General features: G+C 45.0%; 1 protein-coding gene across 1 annotated transcript; it reads left to right on the top strand.

Moving 5' to 3' along the window:
* Window positions 1–11,643: 11,643 nt before the first annotated feature.
* On the top strand, window positions 11,644–13,932 carry LOC108696008 (beta-1 adrenergic receptor). The gene has a single exon (XM_018224978.2). The coding sequence runs from the start codon at window positions 12,308–12,310 to the stop codon at window positions 13,463–13,465; it is 1,158 nt and encodes a 385-aa protein (XP_018080467.1). The 5' UTR covers window positions 11,644–12,307; the 3' UTR covers window positions 13,466–13,932.
* The last annotated feature ends 8,696 nt before the right edge of the window (window positions 13,933–22,628 follow it).

Here is a 22,628-nt window from a genome sequence, read left to right on the forward strand (position 1 = left end):
AGTGGATAATAGTCTCTGGGAAGGGAGTGTGACTGTGGGATAGCAGGTATAGTAGGGAGAGATGGTGTCTATAGTAACAGTGGATAATAGTCTCGGGGAAGGGAGTGTGACTGTGGGATAGCAGGTATAGTAGGGAGAGATGGTGTCTATAGTAACAATGGATAATAGTCTCTGGGAAGGGAGTGTGACTGTGGGATAGCAGGTATAGTAGGGAGAGATGGTGTCTATAGTAACAGTGGATAATAGTCTCTGGGAAGGGAGTGTGACTGTGGGATAGCAGGTATAGTAGGGAGAGATGGTGCCTATAGTAAGTGGATAATAGATTGTGGCCCTAGATCAATGTGTTGTTGTTTCTCCACCTGGAGCCGTTCAGTTGTACAAGAGCAAATACCGTTAATGTCGTTTAAAGCTTATTGTGATTATTGGGAGGAGGAAAGGACAGAGAGGAAGTTAATTTAATTGGATAGTAAGTGGATTTATCAGCACAGAATATAGGGGCCACACGGTCACTTGTAACTTTCACAGATTTACCTTATTGATTACAATTAATTTTCCTCCCCAGACTGTTCAGCACAAAATGATCATCTATAAAATGGGAATTTATGGGAAGTTTCTAGAGCCTCAGACTGTATTGACTGTAGCAAAGAGTTAATTTATCCTCATTGACCACAGAATTCCTTCCCTTACAGTAAAATAGCAGGAACGTTGCACTAATATGTTTTTTTTTAATAATTAGAAATTCCTCATTTTGTTTCAGTTGCCTCCTAGGGGCCACAATCATTGGCCATCAAGTTTTTAAAATATTTCCCCCAAACCTCTTAAAAAATATTTACTAACCAATTCTGAATTCTGCCACTAGGGGGAGCCTGCAGTGACAATTTACATACGTCTGCAAAGATCCTTGAAGAGCAGCACTGCTGCAAAGTCTTTAGACTTCCCTGAAACTATTCATGAGTCAGTCATTTACAGTGACAAACAGCAGGTCCCGTTGGATATTCCAGCCTTCCCAATTCATATCTAAGCAACTTCCCATTGGATATTGATTGATTCATCATTAGTTTTTTGGACCCCAATTCTGCCCACCCCCCACTCTTTATTTAAGGCGGTTGTTGAACATTAAGGGGCAGATTTATCAAAGGTCGAAGTGAAAATTCTAATTAAAAAAAAAAATCGAATTTCGAGCTAATTTTTGTGTACTTCGAAATTTATCATGCACTCTCTTTAAAATTTCGACTTCAACCATTTGCCATCTAAAACCTTCCAAATTGCTTTTTTAGCCTATGGGGGACCTCCTAGAACCTGTTTGGAGTCGATTGGTGGACTTTGAAAAATCAAAGTTTTTTTTCGAATTCGATTGAATGCAATTGAACGAATACGGACTATTCACCCGCAAAAAAAAAACTTCGATTTTGTTTTAATACATTTTGGTTTTTCTCTTTGAATTCGAATTTCGACGTTTTTTAATTTCGACCCTTTATAAACCTGCCCCTATATGAACTACATATAATGTAGAGAGGGATATTCTGAGACAATTTGCAATTGGTTTTTATTATTTGTGATTTTTGAGTTTTTATTCAGCAGTTCTCCAGGTTGCAATTTCAGCAATGTGGTTGCTAGGGTCCAAATTCCCCTAGCAACCATGCACTGATTTGAATAAGAGACTGGAATATGAATAGGAGAGGGACTGAATAAAAAGAGGAGTAATAAAAAGTAACAATACATTTGTAGCCTTACAGAGCATTTGTTTTTTAGATGGGGTCAGTGACCCCCAATTTGAAAGCTGGAAAGAGTCAGAATAAGAAGGCATAATTCAAAAACTATAAAAAAAAAAATAATGAAGACCAATTGAAAAGCTGCTTAGAATTAGCCATTCTATAACATACTAAAAGTTCACTTAAAGGAGAAGGAAAGGCTAAAAGTAAGTAAGCTTTATCAGAAAGGTCTATATAAATACACCAGTAAACCCTCAAAGTAATGCTGCTCTGAGTCCTCTGTCAAAAGAAACAGCACATTTCTTTCCTTCTATTGTGTACTCATGGGCTTCTGTATCAGACTAACTGTTTTCAGCTTAAACCTCCAGGGCTAGGGCTTGAGCATGCTCAGTTTGCTCCTCCCCTCCCTGCTGTAATCTGAGCCCAGAGCTATGAGTGAGCAGGGAGAGACTCAGGCAGGAAGTGATGTTACACCAAGCTAATATGGCAGCTGCTATCCTAAACAAACGGCTTCTAGAGCTGATTACTCAGGTATGGTAAAGTATTGTACAGAATAAATAGTGTTATAGCTTGTACTATTGTGGCTTATCTATTGGCAATAAACTGCTTCTGTAGCTTTCCTTCTCCTTTAAATGTGAACCAACCCTTTAACTGCTCCATTGTGCAGTTACCCCTGCACTAACCATGACACTTGTATTATTATTTTTATTATATTTTTATTTTATATTTTTATTTTATTATATTTTTATTTTATATTTTTATTTTATTATATTTTTATTTTATTGCCTCATCAGGAGGGACATGACTCCAGTAGGATGTGTGCGGGAGGCAATTGCGTTTTATTTAATCAATGCTTTTTCTGTCGCATTTAGCGCTTCGTGATGAACCCCGAAGTTTCTGGGGAGTCGCAGGAGTAACTGTCACTGGGGAAACAAAGGAAACGTTCTGATCCGTCGCACGACTTATTACGGATTCAGTGTCTCAATGACGGGAAGAGAACTGTCTCAAGTACAGGGAATTATTATTTTATTATTATTATTATTTTAGTGAATTAACCCTTTAAGCTCAGCTTTAGCTCTTTATTCCAACAAACAAAGTGATCCCAGATAAGGAATAAATAAAGAATTCCGCAAATTCCCAGTTTATGTTTCTCTCCCTCACTTTGTTGTGTGGTCCCCCCCCCCTCGTGTCTGGCCCCCGGGCTTCTTACTTTCCATCATATAAATGGTTAATGTACAGTCAAGAAAAGAGAAGCTTTTGTCCCTCAGTGATGGAATTTAATAACCAGCAAAACCCAAACGAGTCTCTGAGTTCAGTAATTAAACCCTTTGGCTCAGACAGACAGGTGATACCATGGGAATAACTCTGTGACCAACCACTATATTATAAGGATATTAGGAACCACTGAGGGGCTGTTCTGTGACCATATAAAGGCACAAGGCTGCAGGCTGAGTTATACAGGGAACTCTGAGTATCACTCATGTATTATAAGGGATAATGTACCCCCTACTGTAAATGATAAGGATATTAGAAGTCACTGAGGGGTTGTTCTGTGACCATATAAAGGCACAAGGCTGCAGGCTGAGTTATACAGGGAACTCTGAGTATCACTCATGTATTATAAGGATAATGTACCCCCTACTGTAAATGATAAGGATATTAGAAGTCACTGAGGGATTGTTCTGTGACCATATAAAGGCACAAGGCTGCAGGCTGAGTTATACAGGGAACTCTGAGTATCATTCATGTATTATAAGGGATAATGTACCCCTACTGTAAATGATAAGGATATTAGAAGTCACTGAGGGGTTGTTCTGTGACCATATAAAGACACAAGGCTGCAGGCTGAGTTATACAGGGAACTCTGAGTATCACTCATGTATTATAAGGGATAATGTACCCCCTACTGTAAATGATAAGGATATTAGAAGTCACTGAGGGGTTGTTCTGTGACCATATAAAGGCACAAGGCTGCAGGTTGAGTTATACAGGGAACTCTGAGTATCACTCATGTATTATAAGGGATAATGTACCCCCTACTGTAAATGATAAGGATATTAGAAGTCACTGAGGGGTTGTTCTGTGACCATATAAAGACACAAGGCTGCAGGCTGAGTTATACAGGGAACTCTGAGTATCACTCATGTATTATAAGGGATAATGTACCCCCTACTGTAAATGATAAGGATATTAGAAGTCACTGAGGGGACAGTTGGGGAAGACATGGGGGGCACAGACACAAAAATGACAAATGAGTAACAAATTGATATATGACATGAGGAGAGTCTATAGGGAACCCCCAGCCCCCGACCAATCAAAACCTGCCAGGGCATCACCATGTGACACTGTAACGACTCTCTGACCCCCGTGTAGAGAAAAAGGCCTGAGGGATCATCACCAGGTTATTATCTGTTATATTTACATTTTAATCTTGTTTTATTCATTCTCCCCTTTGTCTCCAGCACGTTGTGTTTACTGGGCGTCTGCTAGTGAATGTGCGACTCTCCTCAGCACCACCAGGGGGCAGTGACACCCACTGATTCAACCTTTTTATCTAATTCAAACCTGCCCAACTGCCCCACCTGAAACCCCTCCAATCTGCCCCAGGGGGTAATACATTCTCTTCCAATGTAAAGAACCTCCTTTTCTCTAATCTGTAAACTATAGCAGGGTGACACCCCAATGTTTCTATATATCTGTAACCTTGTTATGAGCTAAGGGGGCCCAGTCTGAAGGTCAGTTATGGGGAGATTTGGGGTGAGTGCTTATTTGTACCCTGGGTACCCCTGGAACTATAGCAGGGTGACACCCCAATGTTTCTATATATCTGTAACCTTGTTATGAGCTAAGGGGGCCCAGTCTGAAGGTCAGTTAGGGGGAGATTTGGGGTGAGTGTTTATTTGTACCCTGGGTACCCCTGGAACTATAGCAGGGTGACACCCCAATGTTTCTATATATCTGTAACCTTGTTATGAGCTAAGGGGGCCCAGTCTGAAGGTCAGTTAGGGGGAGATTTGGGGTGAGTGCTTATTTGTACCCTGGGTACCCCTGGAACTATAGCAGGGTGACACCCCAATGTTTCTATATATCTGTAACCTTGTTATGAGCTAAGGGGGCCAGTCTGAAGGTCAGTTAGGGGGAGATTTGGGGTGAGTGATTATTTGTACCCTGGGTACCCCTGGAACTATAGCAGGGTGACTGTTACCCCAATGTTTCTATATATCTGTAACCTTGTTATGAGCTAAGGGGGCCCAGTCTGAAGGTCAGTTAGGGGGAGATTTGGGGTGAGTTGGACCCTACGATACACAATTAAGCAAGTAAACAATCTGCAGAAAGACATTATATAAGTGTATTTATATATTTATGTAGTATTGGGGGGCAGGACACAGACAATTACATGACAAGGAGCAGACAAAGGTGCTGGGGCTAAAGTTAAGACACCCTCTCCCCCAAAGGGGGCGACTCATTGAGAGGGAACGAGGGGAAGGCAATCAGTGGGGGTGCGCACCCCAAGTTCTCTTTGCTCCCAGTGTATTAGTGAATGTATCACTGGGGGTCCGTGTTTGTGAAATAATCTTTTATCATAAACAAAAAAAAACGGAGGGCACAGTAGCCCCCGGCTCTGACTGGTCTCTGGAACCCCCCGGGGCCCCCGTGATGTCTTTTCACACCCGACACAGAGACTGACGTTGGAGCCGGTGCATCTCAATCAATGACGTCAGTTCAGTGTTTATTTGGGGGCACGGGGGTCTCGCAGGGAAATATTGATGTGACTTTAGCACTTTGTTCTGTTCTATAAATCCATTAAATCCTCAGTCCATGGCCCCCCCCACTGCAGGGAGAGTGAGGCCGAAACATTCAGCAGGGAGCACAATACATCTATATATCTATATTTATCTATATTTATTTATCTATATCTTTATTTATCTATATGTATCTATATTTATATTTATCTATATTTATATTTATCTATATTTATTTATCTACATCTTTATTTATCTATATGTATTTATATGTATCTATATCTATATTTATCTATATTCACACGTATGTTCTATACAGTATAATAAACATCAATCTTAATACAAATGAACGACACTCCCACAATGCTTTGCACCAGCGTCTGACAACATTAGTCCCATTGATCAGAGGGAGATTGTTCATTCTTCTGATTTTGGCACCTTCTAAAGGTAAAGCCCCACCCAGGCTCTTGCTGAACTACAAACCCCAGCACCTGACCCAACCCATGAAGACCAGCAACTGAGCACTTGGCACAACTCCTTTACTTTATGCCGGTGCTACTCACCCAGTCTCTATATCCCACCCTAATATTTCCAAGGGCAATAAGGTCCTATAATCCCATTGGTTGTGCTGGGGCCACTCCTTTAGAAAATGAGACCATGTGACCGCCTCCCCCATAATAACATTTCATCTCCACATCAGATCTCCCTGGGGCTGAAGTTACAGACGGATCAGTTCCGGGTGAGGATGAGCAGCGATTAACCAGGATCCCTCATTGTAAATCCTCTAAAGAAATGAAACCTTTCCGCCCAACCCACCTGATCAGTGATAACTGTGAAATAAATAGGGGGTTACAGTGGGCCTAGTGGGGTCAGATTCCTTGATAATCATCCACAATATTGTCCAGAGGGGGACCAAAAGTTTTTCATGTGCCTGGGCCCCTGAAGTTACACCTGATCCTCTATCTGCTCCTCATACAATTTGTACTGACAGTTTCTCTCTACAGTATCTCTCTGTACAGACTATGAGCAAACTTAGGGACTGTTCCTGCTGAATTGTGCTTAGTACAGGGAATACCTATGCTGCCATAGTTTTATGGGATCTCTCTGTACAGACTATGAGCAAACTTAGGGGACTGTTCCTGCTGAATTGTGCTTAGTACAGGGAATACCTATGCTGCCATAGTTTTATGGGATCTCTCTGTACAGACTATGAGCAAACTTAGGGACTGTTCCTGCTGAATTGTGCTTAGTACAGGGAATACCTATGCTGCCATAGTTTTATGGGATCTCTCTGTACAGACTATGAGCAAACGTAGGGGACTGTTCCTGCTGAATTGTGCTAAGTACAGCGGAGATCACTCCTATATCCTTGTTTACTAATGACATTTTTGAGTGGGAGGTTAGAACTATATATACAAGTCTATGGCAAAAACAGCGAGTGACATGTCAATTCCAGGGAACTAAAGGTGCCAGATATCCAAGGGCAGGTTATTAGTAAGGGAAATATTTTCTTTCAGTCAATCAGTATCTACAGACACTCACAGTTCTGTAACCAACTCATAGACAATGGCACATTGAGATCCAACTGCACAGGGACATTCCCAAGGAATTCCAGCACCTTCCAGATCTGTTTGTCTTGATCTCATGCCCAGACAGTGCCATTATTAACTTTATTTCCCACGTGCACCAAAACTTCCATTACTGATGGGGAACTGATCCCCATTGTAAGCAGCAGTCCTGTCCTGCTTTATGGCAGCTGAGATTCTAGCTATCTGTATAACAGAACATTCTGTCCCAGTGGCTGCACAGATCCTATCTGATCCCCATTGTAAGCAGCAGTCCTGTCCTGCTTTATGGCAGCTGAGATTCTAGCTATCTGTATAACAGAACATTCTGTCCCAGTGGCTGCACAGATCCTATCTGATCCCCATTGTAAGCAGCAGTCCTGCCCTGCTTTATGGCAGCTGAGATTCTAGCTATCTGTATAACAGAACATTCTGTCCCAGTGGCTGCACAGATCCTATCTGATCCCCATTGTAAGCAGCAGTCCTGTCCTGCTTTATGGCAGCTGAGATTCTAGCTATCTGTATAACAGAGCAAAACACTAATTAAATATGCATTAAAATTAAAAAAGATAAATTAAAAAGGGACATGTTTGGCTCCCCTTATTATTATTACACATGTGCAAAGAAAATCTTCTTCTTCTTTGTATGGGGTCCCTAATATAAAGGAGCTGTAACTTTCAGCAGTTCTGTGTAACAGCAGCATTAGGGGCCCCGCTGGGGTGAGTCACTCGCTAAGAGCTTTTAACACCCAGTGTACGTCACCCCCCTACAGTCACTAGAGACCCTCCCTCCTCAGGTTCCACAGTCAGTTCACCGTCCATTGTCAGAAGGAAGAAATGATTTTAATTTTACATTTACATTACAAGCTGGAGGGTTCTACAAATAAGTGGCCAATGTATAGAGGAGAGGAAGGGACAGCCGCCAGTAGGAATATTTGGGGAAGATAGGTAGGGCAAGATGGAGACAGTAGGACAAGATGGAGACAATAGGACAAGATGGAGACAGTAGGGCAAGATGGAGACAGTAGGGCAAGATGGAGACAGTAGGACAAGATGGAGACAATAGGACAAGATGGAGACAGTAGGGCAAGATGGAGACAGTAGGGCAAGATGGAGACAGTAGGACAAGATGGAGACAGTAGGACAAGATGGAGACAGTAGGGCAAGATGGAGACAGTAGGGCAAGATGGAGACAGTAGGACAAGATGGAGACAATAGGACAAGATGGAGACAGTAGGGCAAGATGGAGACAGTAGGGCAAGATGGAGACAGTAGGACAAGATGGAGACAATAGGACAAGATGGAGACAGTAGGGCAAGATGGAGACAGTAGGGCAAGATGGAGACAGTAGGACAAGATGGAGACAATAGGACAAGATGGAGACAGTAGGGCAAGATGGAGACAGTAGGGCAAGATGGAGACAGTAGGGCAAGATGGAGACAGTAGGACAAGATGGAGACAGTAGGGCAAGATGGAGACAGTAGGACAAGATGGAGACAGTAGGGCAAGATGGAGACACTAGACAAGATGGAGACAGTAGGGCAAGATGGAGACACTAGACAAGATGGAGACAGTAGGACAAGATGGAGACAGTAGGACAAGATGGAGACAGTAGGACAAGATGGAGACAGTAGGGCAAGATGGAGACAGTAGGGCAAGATGGAGACAGTAGGGCAAGATGGAGACAGTAGGGCAAGATGGAGACAGTAGGGCAAGATGGAGACAGTAGGACAAGATGGAGACAGTAGGGCAAGATGGAGACAGTAGGGCAAGATGGAGACAGTAGGACAAGATGGAGACAGTAGGGCAAGATGGAGACACTAGACAAGATGGAGACAGTAGGGCAAGATGGAGACACTAGACAAGATGGAGACAGTAGGACAAGATGGAGACAGTAGGGCAAGATGGAGACAGTAGGGCAAGATGGAGACAGTAGGGCAAGATGGAGACAGTAGGACAAGATGGAGACAGTAGGGCAAGATGGAGACAGTAGGACAAGATGGAGACAGTAGGGCAAGATGGAGACACTAGACAAGATGGAGACAGTAGGGCAAGATGGAGACACTAGACAAGATGGAGACAGTAGGACAAGATGGAGACAGTAGGACAAGATGGAGACAGTAGGGCAAGATGGAGACAGTAGGGCAAGATGGAGACAGTAGGGCAAGATGGAGACAGTAGGGCAAGATGGAGACAGTAGGGCAAGATGGAGACAGTAGGGCAAGATGGAGACAGTAGGACAAGATGGAGACAGTAGGGCAAGATGGAGACAGTAGGGCAAGATGGAGACAGTAGGACAAGATGGAGACAGTAGGGCAAGATGGAGACACTAGACAAGATGGAGACAGTAGGGCAAGATGGAGACACTAGACAAGATGGAGACAGTAGGACAAGATGGAGACAGTAGGGCAAGATGGAGACAGTAGGGCAAGATGGAGACAGTAGGGCAAGATGGAGACAGTAGGACAAGATGGAGACAGTAGGACAAGATGGAGACAATAGGACAAGATGGAGACAGTAGGGCAAGATGGAGACAGTAGGGCAAGATGGAGACAGTAGGGCAAGATGGAGACAGTAGGGCAAGATGGAGACAGTAGGACAAGATGGAGACACTAGACAAGATGGAGACAGTAGGGCAAGATGGAGACACTAGACAAGATGGAGACAGTAGGACAAGATGGAGACAGTAGGGCAAGATGGAGACAGTAGGGCAAGATGGAGACAGTAGGGCAAGATGGAGACAGTAGGACAAGATGGAGACAGTAGGGCAAGATGGAGACACTAGGCAAGATGGAGACAGTGGGGCAAGATGGAGACAGTGGGGCAAGATGGAGACAGTAGGGCAAGATGGGTTAACCCTTGTGTAGTTGAGGTGTAACTCTAAGCACATTATCAATGTCACAACAAACTCCCTTTACACAAAGATCAGTGCACAACACACACCTACACCAATCACAGCACAGATTCCCTCCCCGATACACTTTGACCAGCACTTGGTTTGTAAAGACCAATCGCAAGTCTGTTAATTATGGGTCTGTTAATGACTTGGCTTTTGCTGCATTGTTTAGTCAATTAAATCCACCGGGCGAGTGAATAGAAAGGACAGACAGTGAGCCTAGAAGAAATGTAATTTACACACAGTGACAATGAGGAATTTAGGGACCGGGTGGTGTCGCCCCATTGGCAGAATTCTAGTCTGTGATTAGTGGGTGTGGGAGAAATCAGGGGTTCATCGAGTAATCACCGTGTGACTTCGTGTTATTGTCTATGTAGCAATACGTTTTTCCTCCAGTTTATTTCTGGACTTTCAGGCAAATACTTTTCTTAAAGGAACCGTTCCAACATTAAGCTTTTCTTCCCCTTTATTCTGAGCTGGTTGAATGGATAGTAAGTGAATATACACAGATGAGAGCGCCCTCTGCTGGCTCATTTGTTATAACTCTAGTGATTTACTGTTTAACCCTTGAATGTACCTGGATATATTGGATTTACTCATTTTTCTTCCATCACTGTATTTGCCCCTGTTAATGTATTGTTGGCCAGTGCTGTGTATTACATTATATACAAATAAATATATACTGAAAATATATACTGATAAATATATACGAATAAATATATAGTAATAAAATTAATTTATGCCAATAAAAATATACTAATGAAAATATTGTAATAAATACATAGTGAATAAAGTGCCCCCTATTGTAAAATATAAGGATATTATAAGTTACTGAGGAGTTTCATGACCATATAAAAACACGAGGCTGAAGGAACTCCGAGGTGACTTCAAATATCCTTATATTTTACAACTGGGGGTACGTTATTTATTTATTTTTTTTAAAGATTGTTTTTATTAGTTTTTGTAGCATGTTATACATTGGGGGTACGTTATTTATTATAATACACAAGTTTCAGTGAGTCATGTGACAGAAGTGACATCATTTCTGCTGCAGCTGCCGGGAGTTTTTACTCCTTTTACTTTCACTCCCTGTGACATGAGCTTCTCCCCCCCCCAACTCTCTTAATTCCCTTCATTTATTTAATTGTTTCACCCCCCCCACATCTCTATTCACTGGGGAGTGTGTTTAACCAGTAAAGTGCCAGTATAACCCCCACTCCTCTGTACTGTCTGACTCACCTACATCATCACTTTACTGCACTGCTGCTCATGTCATTAGTCTTTTCTAGTGGGATGTGAGTCCACCAGAGATCAGGTTGGTCACACTGTGTATTATTTATTATTATTATTATTAATAATAATAATAATCATTATTATTAATTATTATTATAGTATTATTTATTATTATTTGTTATCATTATTATTGCATTATTATTTATTATTTTATTATCCTAATTATTATTATTATTATTATTATTATTATTATTATTAATGTCTCGCTCCCATTGGATGATTCTGCCACTCTGTGCCCTCTGCTGGGTCCTAATGCCCCTCTCCCAGCCCTGACTGTCACACAGCTGCTGTTAGTCCCTCCCTCTCATTCCTGGCTCACAGGTAAATACACTCACTCCTCATTTAGTAACGGCACAGGGAGGGTTAAAGGCAAAAGCTTCTCTAGCTCTAAAGGGCCACGCCCTCATCGCGCTGATTGGCCGGAGGGGTGTGAGTGGCAGGGGAGGGGGAGGAGCCGGCGGGGCAGCGCTGAGAGCTCAGAATCATGTTGAGCAGCGGATGGAGAGGTGGGGGGAACCCTCGGCCCCGGGACTCCGCTCTCTGTATCCACTACTCTCCCCGGGCTCTGGCCTTTAACTCCCGGGGGCCTCAGGTGCAGGATCCAAAAACTATAGAATCCTCTTCCCTCTGATCTGCTGAGACTCCTGAGACTGTCCATGTCCGGCCCCCGGGCCTATAGACTCATCAGACAATCACTGAATGGATTTAACCCCCGACTGTTCCTGCTGCTCCTTCTCAGACTCAATCCCTGGGACTGACTGTGGCTCCAACAGAGACCGGAGAGTCCTCTGACTCCGACCCCTTCATATTCCCGACACTCCGACACCCACAGAAATACTGACTCTGCTCCTCCACCTGATACTGATACCGACTCTGCTCATTCACCGACCCCTTCACTCACACACTCTGTTCCTTTATCCACAATAAACAGAGAGAGAGAGACAGTCACAGCCCAGTGGGATGAGAGTGTTGACCAATGAGGAGAGAGAATTGTTGCCCCTGTGAGAGACTCCAGTTGGCACCAAAGGAGATTCTTCCCAATGACCATCTCTCCCCCCCTGATCTGAACTGAGGCTCCAGACTTGGACCAAGTCCCATCATGGGGGACGGCTGGGGGTCCATAGAGTGCAGGAACAAGTCTGACACCCCCCCAACAGTGCCCAGCCCTATGCACCCCCTGCCCGAGCTCACTCACCAGTGGACTGTGGGAATGACTATGCTCATGGCGGCCATCATCCTCCTCATCGTCATGGGCAACATCATGGTCATTGTGGCCATTGGGAGGAACCAGAGGCTCCAGACCTTGACCAACGTCTTCATCACGTCCTTGGCTTGTGCCGACCTCATTATGGGTTTGTTTGTTGTGCCCCTTGGTGCCACGTTGGTGGTGAGTGGCAGGTGGCTGTACGGGTCGATATTCTGTGAGTTCTGGACGTCAGTGGACGTATTGTGCGTCACGGCGAGTATAGAGACCCTGTGCGTCATCTCCATCGACCGCTACATCGCCATCACCTCACCCTTCCGTTACCAGAGTCTCCTGACCAAGGGCCGTGCCAAGGGAATCGTGTGCAGCGTGTGGGGCATCTCAGCCCTGGTCTCGTTCCTGCCCATCATGATGCACTGGTGGAGGGACACTGGCGACCCCCTGGCCATGAAATGTTACGAGGATCCTGGGTGCTGTGATTTTGTCACCAACAGAGCTTACGCCATCGCCTCGTCCATCATCTCCTTCTATTTCCCACTCATCATCATGATCTTCGTCTACATCAGGGTCTTCAAGGAGGCGCAGAAGCAGATGAAGAAGATTGACAAGTGCGAGGGCAGGTTCTCCCATAGCCACGTCCTGAGCCACGGCAGGTCCAGCCGGAGGATCCTCTCCAAAATCCTGGTGGCCAAAGAGCAGAAAGCCTTGAAGACCCTCGGGATTATCATGGGCACCTTCACCCTGTGCTGGTTGCCCTTCTTCTTGGCCAACGTGGTCAATGTCTTCTACAGGAACCTGATCCCAGACAAACTCTTCCTCTTCCTCAACTGGTTGGGCTACGCCAACTCCGCGTTTAACCCCATCATCTACTGCAGGAGCCCAGACTTCAGGAAGGCTTTCAAGAGACTCCTGTGTTGCCCCAAAAAGGCAGATCGGCACCTCCACACTACTGGGGAGCTCTCCCGATACTCGGGGGGCTTTGTTAACTCTTTAGACACCAATGCTTTGGGTATGTGTTCTGAATGTAATGGGGTGCGGACGTCATTGGACTGAAATTAATTATTTATTGTGGGTCGGAGGGAGATTGAATAAGTGGGTGCGGGGCCCCAAATAACAGGTAGGTTCCAGGCAACCTCACTGCAGATTCTTGGAATGTAGAGGGTTCCCCAGGATAGGAGTGAATTCTGGGATTTGTAGTTTGTAATGGCTGCTGAGCTACAATTGTGACATCCAGAGGGGGGTATTAACCCTTACATTCCCAGATCTGGCAGATCTGGGGCCGTATGTCCAGTTGGGAGTCATTCAGACTTAGTTCCACTTCTTTTTAATTCTCAGTGAAAGCAGTGTCTGTTTGTCTGTCCAGGTGTGTTTATCAGCTGGCTTCTGTAACATTGTTCAGATGTCAGAACCAGCAGTGCAGAGAACAGATAGATCCAGTGAGAATGAGGAATGAATGGATAATGGGAGGTTGTATCAGGAGTCAGAACCAGCAGTGCAGAGAACCGAGAGACCCAGCGAGAATGAGGAATGAATGGATACTGGGAGGTTGTATCAGGAGTCAGAACCAGCAGTGCAGAGAAAGGGACAGACACAATGACAGTTACACAGAACTATAAACCCAGTGAGAATGAGGAATGAATGGATATTGGGAAGTTGTATCAGGAGTCAGAAGCAGCAGTGCAGAGAAAGGGACAGACACAGTGACAGTTACACAGAACTATAAACCCAGTGAGAATGAGGAATGAATGGATATTGGGAAGTTGTATCAGGAGTCAGAAGCAGCAGTGCAGAGAAGAGAAAGGGACAGACACAATGACAGTTACACAGAACTATAAACCCAGTGAGAATGAGGAATGAATGGATATTGGGAAGTTGTATCAGGAGTCAGAACCAGCAGTGCAGAGAACAGACAGACCCAGAGAGAATGAGGAATGAATGGATATTGGGAAGTTATTTTACATTATGAAGCAGTGTTTGGGGCAAAGTTCCCCTTTAACTTAAACGTCAATCTAACACCAGTTTTGGGAGTTAACCCCCTGCCCCGCCCCCAGGTCCAGAAGCTGAACCCCCACTCTTGGTTTCTGGGGAAATGTCTCAGATCAGCCGTTTCCTCAATTAAAGGGGAAGTTATTGTGATAAAGCAGCAAAGTCTAAAATAATCCACTTCCCTTATTTATTTATTTATGAGTCGGGCATTAACCCTTTCAGTTCTGTAGATCTCATTCAGTTGCTAGGGGCGCAGACTTTAGCGACCAAGGATTTATAAGGACAAACAGGAGAGAGGGGCAGAGGGTTCCATTCAGTCTGTTTTGGGGCTGTTGGAGTCGTTGGGTGCAAATGGCATTTTGGGGGTTAAAAACGGCATAGAGTGGGGGTATCAGAAAGGGGTCCCCAGTATTAGTCCCAGTGGGCGGGTGTTGGACAATAAACGTTCTCTAATAGTAAATCCGCTCTGATTATTGGGGTCCAGCAGGTTTGGACTCGATCCAGTCGCCCCCCAATTTATTGAACTGCACTTATTTTGTATTGGATCAGTCAGACGGGGGGAGATCTGACTAACGAGCGACTAACGAGGGCCCCGCCTCACAAGGTGCACATTGCACAGGATTATTATGTTTATATTAAACAGACTTTTATCAGTCAATTTGATTCCTTTCCCACCAAGCTGCACCCCCTTTATTTATTGCCCATTAACCTCTGCACTGCCAGACATGTGGGGCTTTGGGTTCCCTCCTCACCCCTTTAATAGCGGCCACATATTGTAGCCCCCGACTGGTGATGCTGCAGACTGGGCTGGTTAAGGGCTCTTACTCATGAGCGTTTTTACCTGCGCTCCCCTGCGTTCCGTTTTTCGGCGTTCAGCCGCAGGGGAGCGCAGGAATAGACGCATTTCATTATTTCCAATGGGGCTGTACTCACACAGGCGCGTGTAGGCGCCGAACGCAGGAAAAATGCAGCATGTTGTGTCTCAACCTGCATTTGGTGCACGCACCTGTGTGAGTACAGCCCCATTGGAAAATATGTAATGCGTCTATTCCTGCGCTCCCCTGCGGCTGAACGCCGAAAAACGGAACGCAGGGGAGCGCAGGTAAAAACGCTCATGAGTAAGAGGCCTTATAGGCAGCCGTGCAACATGTGGAGTCAATATGTGACTGGTATTAAAGGGCAAATCTACCTGCGCTTCTGATCTGCACCCTGTTATGTAAAGGGTTAAACCCCTCTTGTCTGAATTCCATGCACATCAATAGGAATCCAGGAGCAACGTCATCCCTTTAAAGGGGAGGCTCATAACGTTTAGTATCTTATAGAACGGCTAATTCTAAGCAGCTTTTCAATTGGTCTTCATTTTTTCTTTTCTATAGTTTTTGAATTATTTCCCTTCTTCTTCTGACGCTTTCCAGCTTTCAAATGGGGGTCACTGACCCCATCTAAAAAACAAATGCTCTGTAAGGCTACAAATGTATTGTTATTGTTACTTTTTATTCTTCATCTTTCTATTCAGGCCTCTCCTACTCATATTCTAGTCTCTTATTTATATCAGTGCATGGTTGCTAGGGGAATGTGGACCCTAACAACCTGATTGCTGAAATTACAAACTGGAGAGCTGCTGAATAAAAAGCTAAATAACTCAAACCCACAAATAGTAAAAAATTAAAACCAATTGCAAATTGACTTAGAATATCCCTCTCTACATCATACTAACAGTTAATTTAAAGGCGAACAACCCCTTTGAAAGAGCTTATTTAATATCAGTAGGTGCTATGGGGGAGGGGCAGAGCCGTAGCCAATAAAATGCCTTACGCGATGTTCTTGCAGCTACTTGTGCAGAGTGTGACAGTTGCACCTCCTCTCGTATCGATGGGTTAGTAAATAAGCCCTGAGTTCCTTCCACAGGCAAAATGTAAATCAGCAGTTAATTACAGATCCTGCTGCAGACTGCAGTGAAATGAGTGCAGCCATGAGATACATTCAGAGCAGTGCTAATTGGTTGGAGAGTGAAAGGGAGAGATGGCAGGTGGTGCAGCACTTTACTTGTCTGTGGGTTTAACATGTGCCTCACCTTACAGCCGCCTAGAGATCGGTTTCATTGCTGTCTATGGGCCAAGCCACATGAAGTACAGACTGTAGCTCTCGCCAGTCTCATAGGAAACGAAGGAATGTGGCTTTAGCCATTGGCTGCAAGTTGCCTGGCACTGCCCTTATTAGTCCCATTACGTCACATTAACGTCTTCCCCCCCAGTCTCACTGCGCAGAATTCACCCCCAGCTGAGGGTGATAAGGAGAATACTGTGTCTTTTCATCTGTATGTTCATCTTACACAATAAAGACATTTTCTGTTTTTGGGACATTTCTGCTTCCGCTGATTATTTCTCTGCTGTCACATGACCAAGGAACCCCTATTTCCTACAGGGGGGGGGCTCCCCAAAATGTGCTCAGTTGTAAAGTAACTGTGTGTGAATTGCAACTAAAAAAGCTTCCCCCATCCTGCCCCAGGGATGCCAATAGCATCAGTCTTGTAGGTGCCCCCCCAGCGAGTCATCGTTTTTACTTCTGTCCCTATGAGCTTACACTCTAATTTACCTAGGCACTTGTTTTTTTCTTGGTTTTGGACCAAAATCAAAACTTCTCTATGAATTTGACTCTCGTGTAGGAGAAAAATGTGGAGGAAGGGGTTTAGACTGTAAGCTCTTGGGCACAAGTACTGCCGATGTTAGATTAGTTGTTTGAACAAAGGCATATGACACATAGAGAGTAAGCTCTTGGGAGCAAGTGTAACTAATGTATGAAGTTAATGCCCCTATGTTTCTCACGTTGCTGTATATTGTCACCCCATGATATGACACGGGAATCAGACCTCAGGAGGGAGAACAGACGGCCGTTTAGTGCATTTAACCCTTCCAGCTCCAGTTGTAGGATCAAAGAATACAAAGCCAGACTGACACAGAGCAGCGGGGATTCTCACTTATATATTGGTCTTCATTTTTTATAGTTTTAAATGATTTGCTGCCTTTTTCTGACACTTTCTTTATCAATGCATGGTTGCTAGGGTAATTAGGATCCTAACAACCAGATGACTGAAATTACAAACTGGAGAGCGGCTGAATAAAAGGCTAAATAAGTCAAAAACCGCAAATAATAAAAAATGAAAACCAATTGCAAATTATCTCAGAATATCCCTCTCTACATCCTACTAACAGTTAATTTAAAGGTGAACAACCCCTTTAATTGGAGTGTAATAACACAGTGGAAAGTAAAGAGGTGACTATAAATGGACCTATTGCAGTTGGTCAGAGTTGGCAACTTATTGGTTGATTTTTGGGCCCAGCAATGGGCCGGCCCAACTAATATCTGGCTCATCAGACAATCAGACGCAGCCCTCGCACAAGTTGCCCGTATTCGCAGTGATCTGATTGGATCAGCCTGATATTGCCCAACTCAAGTACAGAACTGACCAGTAACAAAGTGGGTGCAGGGTCCCAGGACTACAACTCCCAGCATGCTCTAAGGCTTGAACATGCTGGGAGTTACAGCACAGAGGAAAATGGGGGGCAGAATCGCTGTGACCCAGAGATTGAGGGGTACAAATCTGACAGGACAGAGATCTGAGCTTCTGTATGATACACAGTGGGGTCACATGGGCAGGGGCCCCGGGGTCCAGCTGAGCGGAATATTTATGACATCATAAGATTCTGAGCTGATGTCATCAGGTACCTGTCCCCCAAAATGTGACAGTAATGAGAAGCCCTAGAGCCCCCCACTCATCCAAACAGGGGCTCAAACACTTTTAACCCTTTGTGTTCCTGAATGGTGTTCACAGAATCCAACCCATAATCAGCAACTGCTCTGAAAACCTGTAAGTAATACTCACTTATTTCTTATAGTTCAACAACACCAGCAGAACCGCAGGTTGGACGTGCCTTATTTATGTCCCTTCCCCGTCCCATATTTAAGTCTGCAGTTTGGTTGGTTCTGTCTCTTTAAGTAATGGGGCAATTGCTGGTGGCAGTTGGGTGGCCACTAAGTGCCAGGAGGCAGGAATGTACCACTGTATCAGGGAGGCAGGAGAGAAAGGGAGGTACCACAGGGTGACACTAAGAGGGGAGCAGAGAGAGGACACCCTTAAAACAGTTCAGGTTTCAGCAGACTGGCACCTATTTGCCCCTCAGTCTGGATAAATGATCTTCAGTCATGGTGCTGCCATATTGCACCTCCCATAGAGTCTAAAGCAACATCTCCTGAGGCCTAGGGGTATAATGGGCCACCAATAATGTCGCTGGGCTACTGAGGGGCCCCGGGTGGTGATGTTTGGCCCAGAGTTGTCCTGTTTCCTAGGGGACCCGAGGCCCCTGAGCTGAGAATAAACAAGTCTTTGCGTGAGGAGCAGAAGAGCGAGAGTTCAAGTCCCTGCTCGGCCGAGTCCTTATCAGCCCAGGGACTGTATTAATAACTCTCAAGTGCCCATTTCTCACATGCCTGACACTTGCTGTGGAATGTTGTGGGCTCTGCTTCCAATTGACAATCACACAGTGACAGGGACAATATCTGAGCCCCGGGTAAGAGACACTCAATGGGCAGAACAAAGAGACCGAGCAGAAATCAGATGGACAAGAGGCGGGTCCAATTGTACATGAAAAATGGCCAAACTCGGCCAATGGCAGGAGAGATACAGAGTCCTGACTGGCAGATGCTGAATTCACAGGGGGAGAGGGAAACAAACAGAAGAGGAAACAAAGTAAATTATTTGCCCTTTAATAAAAATATTCCTTGGGGGTGTTGGCTGCTCCACAACTGCCCCATGCTGGGCGGGGCTTAATGGAAAGTGTGGGGTACAGTGGGCGTGTCTGAGTTGTGTTGGTCCAATTATTTGTTTTGGATGTTGGGAGGCCCCCATTAATTACTATTTCCAGAACATGAGGAATAAGGGTCCAAAAATGAAATGTGAAGCTGATCAGTTGGACATTGGGACACGACTGGTTACTGACCCGGCCGATGGGACGTTCTGTTGTGTTACCTGCATGTCAACTGTCACACACTCACTGTCGCACACTCACTGTCACATACTCACTGTCACACACTCACTGTCACATACTGTCACACACTCACTGTCACATACTCACTGTCACATAATGTCACACACTCACTGTCACATACTCACTGTCACATACTCACTGTCACATAATGTCACACACTCACTGTCACACACTCACTGTCACACACTCACTGTCACATACTCACTGTCACACACGTGTCAATCAGCTCCGGTGTTTCCAGTATTCGGGGCAACTGCACCTTCCAGACCGGTTCCTCGTTTGTTTTGTCTCCATAACACTTCCAGCCAAAATATAATGCCGCTCTCTGATTGGCTGGAGCACAGTCGCTACACTCACTTCTGACACATTTACTATTGTTGTGATTTATTTGCACCTGGAGGCAATTCCACAATCTATTTACCCCCCTACCTGCCCAGAGTCTCCATTCCATAGGGAGTTCATTGAAAGAGGAGAAGCAATCACAACAAGTTTTGTGTATAAACACACTGTTGTGTTACTTTTACTGCAATGTTATTGCTCTGATGTGTGATAAAATGCCGTCTGTCCTCTGCACTGCTGCTTCTGACTCCTGATACAACTTCCCAATATCCATTCATTCCTCATTCTCACTGGGTTTATAGTTCTGTGTAACTGTCATTGTGTCTGTCCCTTTCTCTTCTCTGCACTGCTGCTTCTGACTCCTGATACAACTTCCCAATATCCATTCATTCCTCATTCTCACTGGGTTTATAGTTCTGTGTAACTGTCATTGTGTCTGTCCCTTTCTCTGCACTGCTGCTTCTGACTCCTGATACAACTTCCCAATATCCATTCATTCCTCATTCTCACTGGGTTTATAGTTCTGTGTAACTGTCATTGTATCTGTCCCTTTCTCTTCTCTGCACTGCTGCCTCTGACTCCTGATACAACTTCCCAATATCCATTCATTCCTCATTCTCACTGGGTTTATAGTTCTGTGTAACTGTCATTGTGTCTGTCCCTTTCTCTGCACTGCTGCTTCTGACTCCTGATACAACTTCCCAATATCCATTCATTCCTCATTCTCACTGGGTTTATAGTTCTGTGTAACTGTCATTGTGTCTGTCCCTTTCTCTGCACTGCTGCTTCTGACTCCTGATACAACTTCCCAATATCCATTCATTCCTCATTCTCACTGGGTTTATAGTTCTGTAAGTGTTGTTGTGTCTGTCAGTGGGTCTGACTCTTAAAACTGTGTATAGAAGAAATAAAATAATCCCAGTACATAGTAATGAGGTAATAAAGGGGGTATGAAAAGTGACTCCTATCTAATTGCCCCTAATGTTCCCTGTTGGACACAAACAGCAACTAGGGCCACACAACACCACTTACATTTAAGCTTCTCTCCTTCTGTCTCTCATCCCCTCTCCTTTCCTCCCCCAACTGTTTGGCCTTACTCTCCCCCATCCTCCCTCTTCTCTCCCCTTCTATATTTCTCCTCTCCCCCATTTGTCTCTCTACTCACTGACTCTTGTCGAATTCTCGGAGGGTGTCAGTTTGGGGGATAGTGTCCGTCTCTGGGAGATGTAAGGGACACGTCACTGGCAGAGATAAAGTTCCCAGAAACAACTCATCCCGTCCCCTCATCACTATCACTGTCTGTCTGTCTGTCAGTTCCAGATCAAAGCACCACTATTGTCTGCTGAGACTCCTATAGACTCCATGTCAGTCCCTGCCCCAGAGGAGCTTACAATCTAAGGGCCATGCCATTAGCAGAGACATACAAGGTACAAGAGCCAATGAGTGTTACTGTATGTGTTTGGGGATGGGGGAGGAAACCCCCATAAACGACATTTTTACTGGTTTTGGAAAGAAGTGTTGGCCTCTCCCTTTCTGCACTGCCGATTCTGACTCTCGAAGCAATGTAGCAGAATTCTGCTCTTACAGCCGAGGCTCCGTCTCTCACAATGTTTTGCAAGCTTCTCCACAGGCTGGATTGTTCAGCATTGGTTAGAGTCAGAACCAACAGTGCAGAGAAGAGAAAGGGACAGTAGAACCCAAATACGCAGGATGGAACTCCCTGCACCTCTCAGTTTGGTATCCCAGCATTGCGTGCAACTCCCAGCAGACTCAGGACTGAGAATAATGAGGTGTGAGGAGGTGTTTTGGGAAGGACATAAAGTGTCCCAGGCAGAGCGGGAAGGGAACGACTATTAATAAACTGCCCCCGGAGCCGTTTGGGAGAGGGATGGGGGGGGGGGAATGAGTGCGGCTGATAAAGTGACAGGAATGAAATGAGAAGGTTCTGGGGGTCGCAGGGACGGGACTGGCGCTGGTTCTGAGGAACAAGTGGAATTGTGGGAGCTCAGGGTCTGTGTCAGTATGTGGGGGGGGGCATAATCCTCTCTTCCTACCCCCAGGGTGATGTACAATTTACTGATCATGACTGGGGGCAAGTGCTAAATGAATCTCCTGCCTCTGGGGCATTTGTCACATGAACATTCAGCTCTGCCCCCCCCCCGTCCCCTCTTTACTCTCCATCCTGCCCCCCCCCGATACTAATTCACCTGCACTTGTTACTCAACATCTGCCTCAACTCCGTCTCATCATCATCAACATAATCTCAGATCCCATTAAAGTCGCGTCTCATCTTCCCACATAATCTTCTCTACTGTTCTCTAAGCCCACTCATTTCATGAGACTCCCCCCAATGTAAAGACAATGATTAGGTGTTTGAATCCCATAACCTGACTGCCCTTACAGTAAAGAACCCCTTCCTATGCTGATGGTGAGATCTCCTTTCCTCCCCACCAATGAATCACTCATTCCCCCTCTCTTGGTAGGGAATCCCATAACCTGACTGCCCTTACAGTAAAGAACCCCTTCCTATGCTGATGGTGAGATCTCCTTTCCTCCCCACCAATGAATCACTCATTCCCCCTCTCTTGGTAGGGAATCCCATAACCTGACTGTCCTTACAGTAAAGAACCCCTTCCTATGCTGATGGTAAAATCTCCTTTCCTCCCCACCAATGAATCCCTCATTCATGTATAACAATATATATTACAGTATTACATTTTGCTCTCACTATATCTCCCCCAGCAGATCCATCTCTTGCAATGTCTGTTAGTCCAGTGGGTGATGGGTTCAGCTGAATGTCCCCCACACCAGAGATACAATATTACAACCCCCCCCCTTTCTGTGTC

The sequence above is a fragment of the Xenopus laevis genome, chromosome 7L (assembly GCF_017654675.1).
Source record: "Xenopus laevis strain J_2021 chromosome 7L, Xenopus_laevis_v10.1, whole genome shotgun sequence".
Classification (NCBI taxonomy): Eukaryota; Metazoa; Chordata; class Amphibia; order Anura; family Pipidae; genus Xenopus; species Xenopus laevis.

Coding starts and splice junctions, on each gene's coding strand:
- LOC108696008 (XM_018224978.2), top strand. CDS start 12,308: ATGGGGGACGGCTGGGGGTCCATAGAGTGCAGGAACAAGTCTGACACC.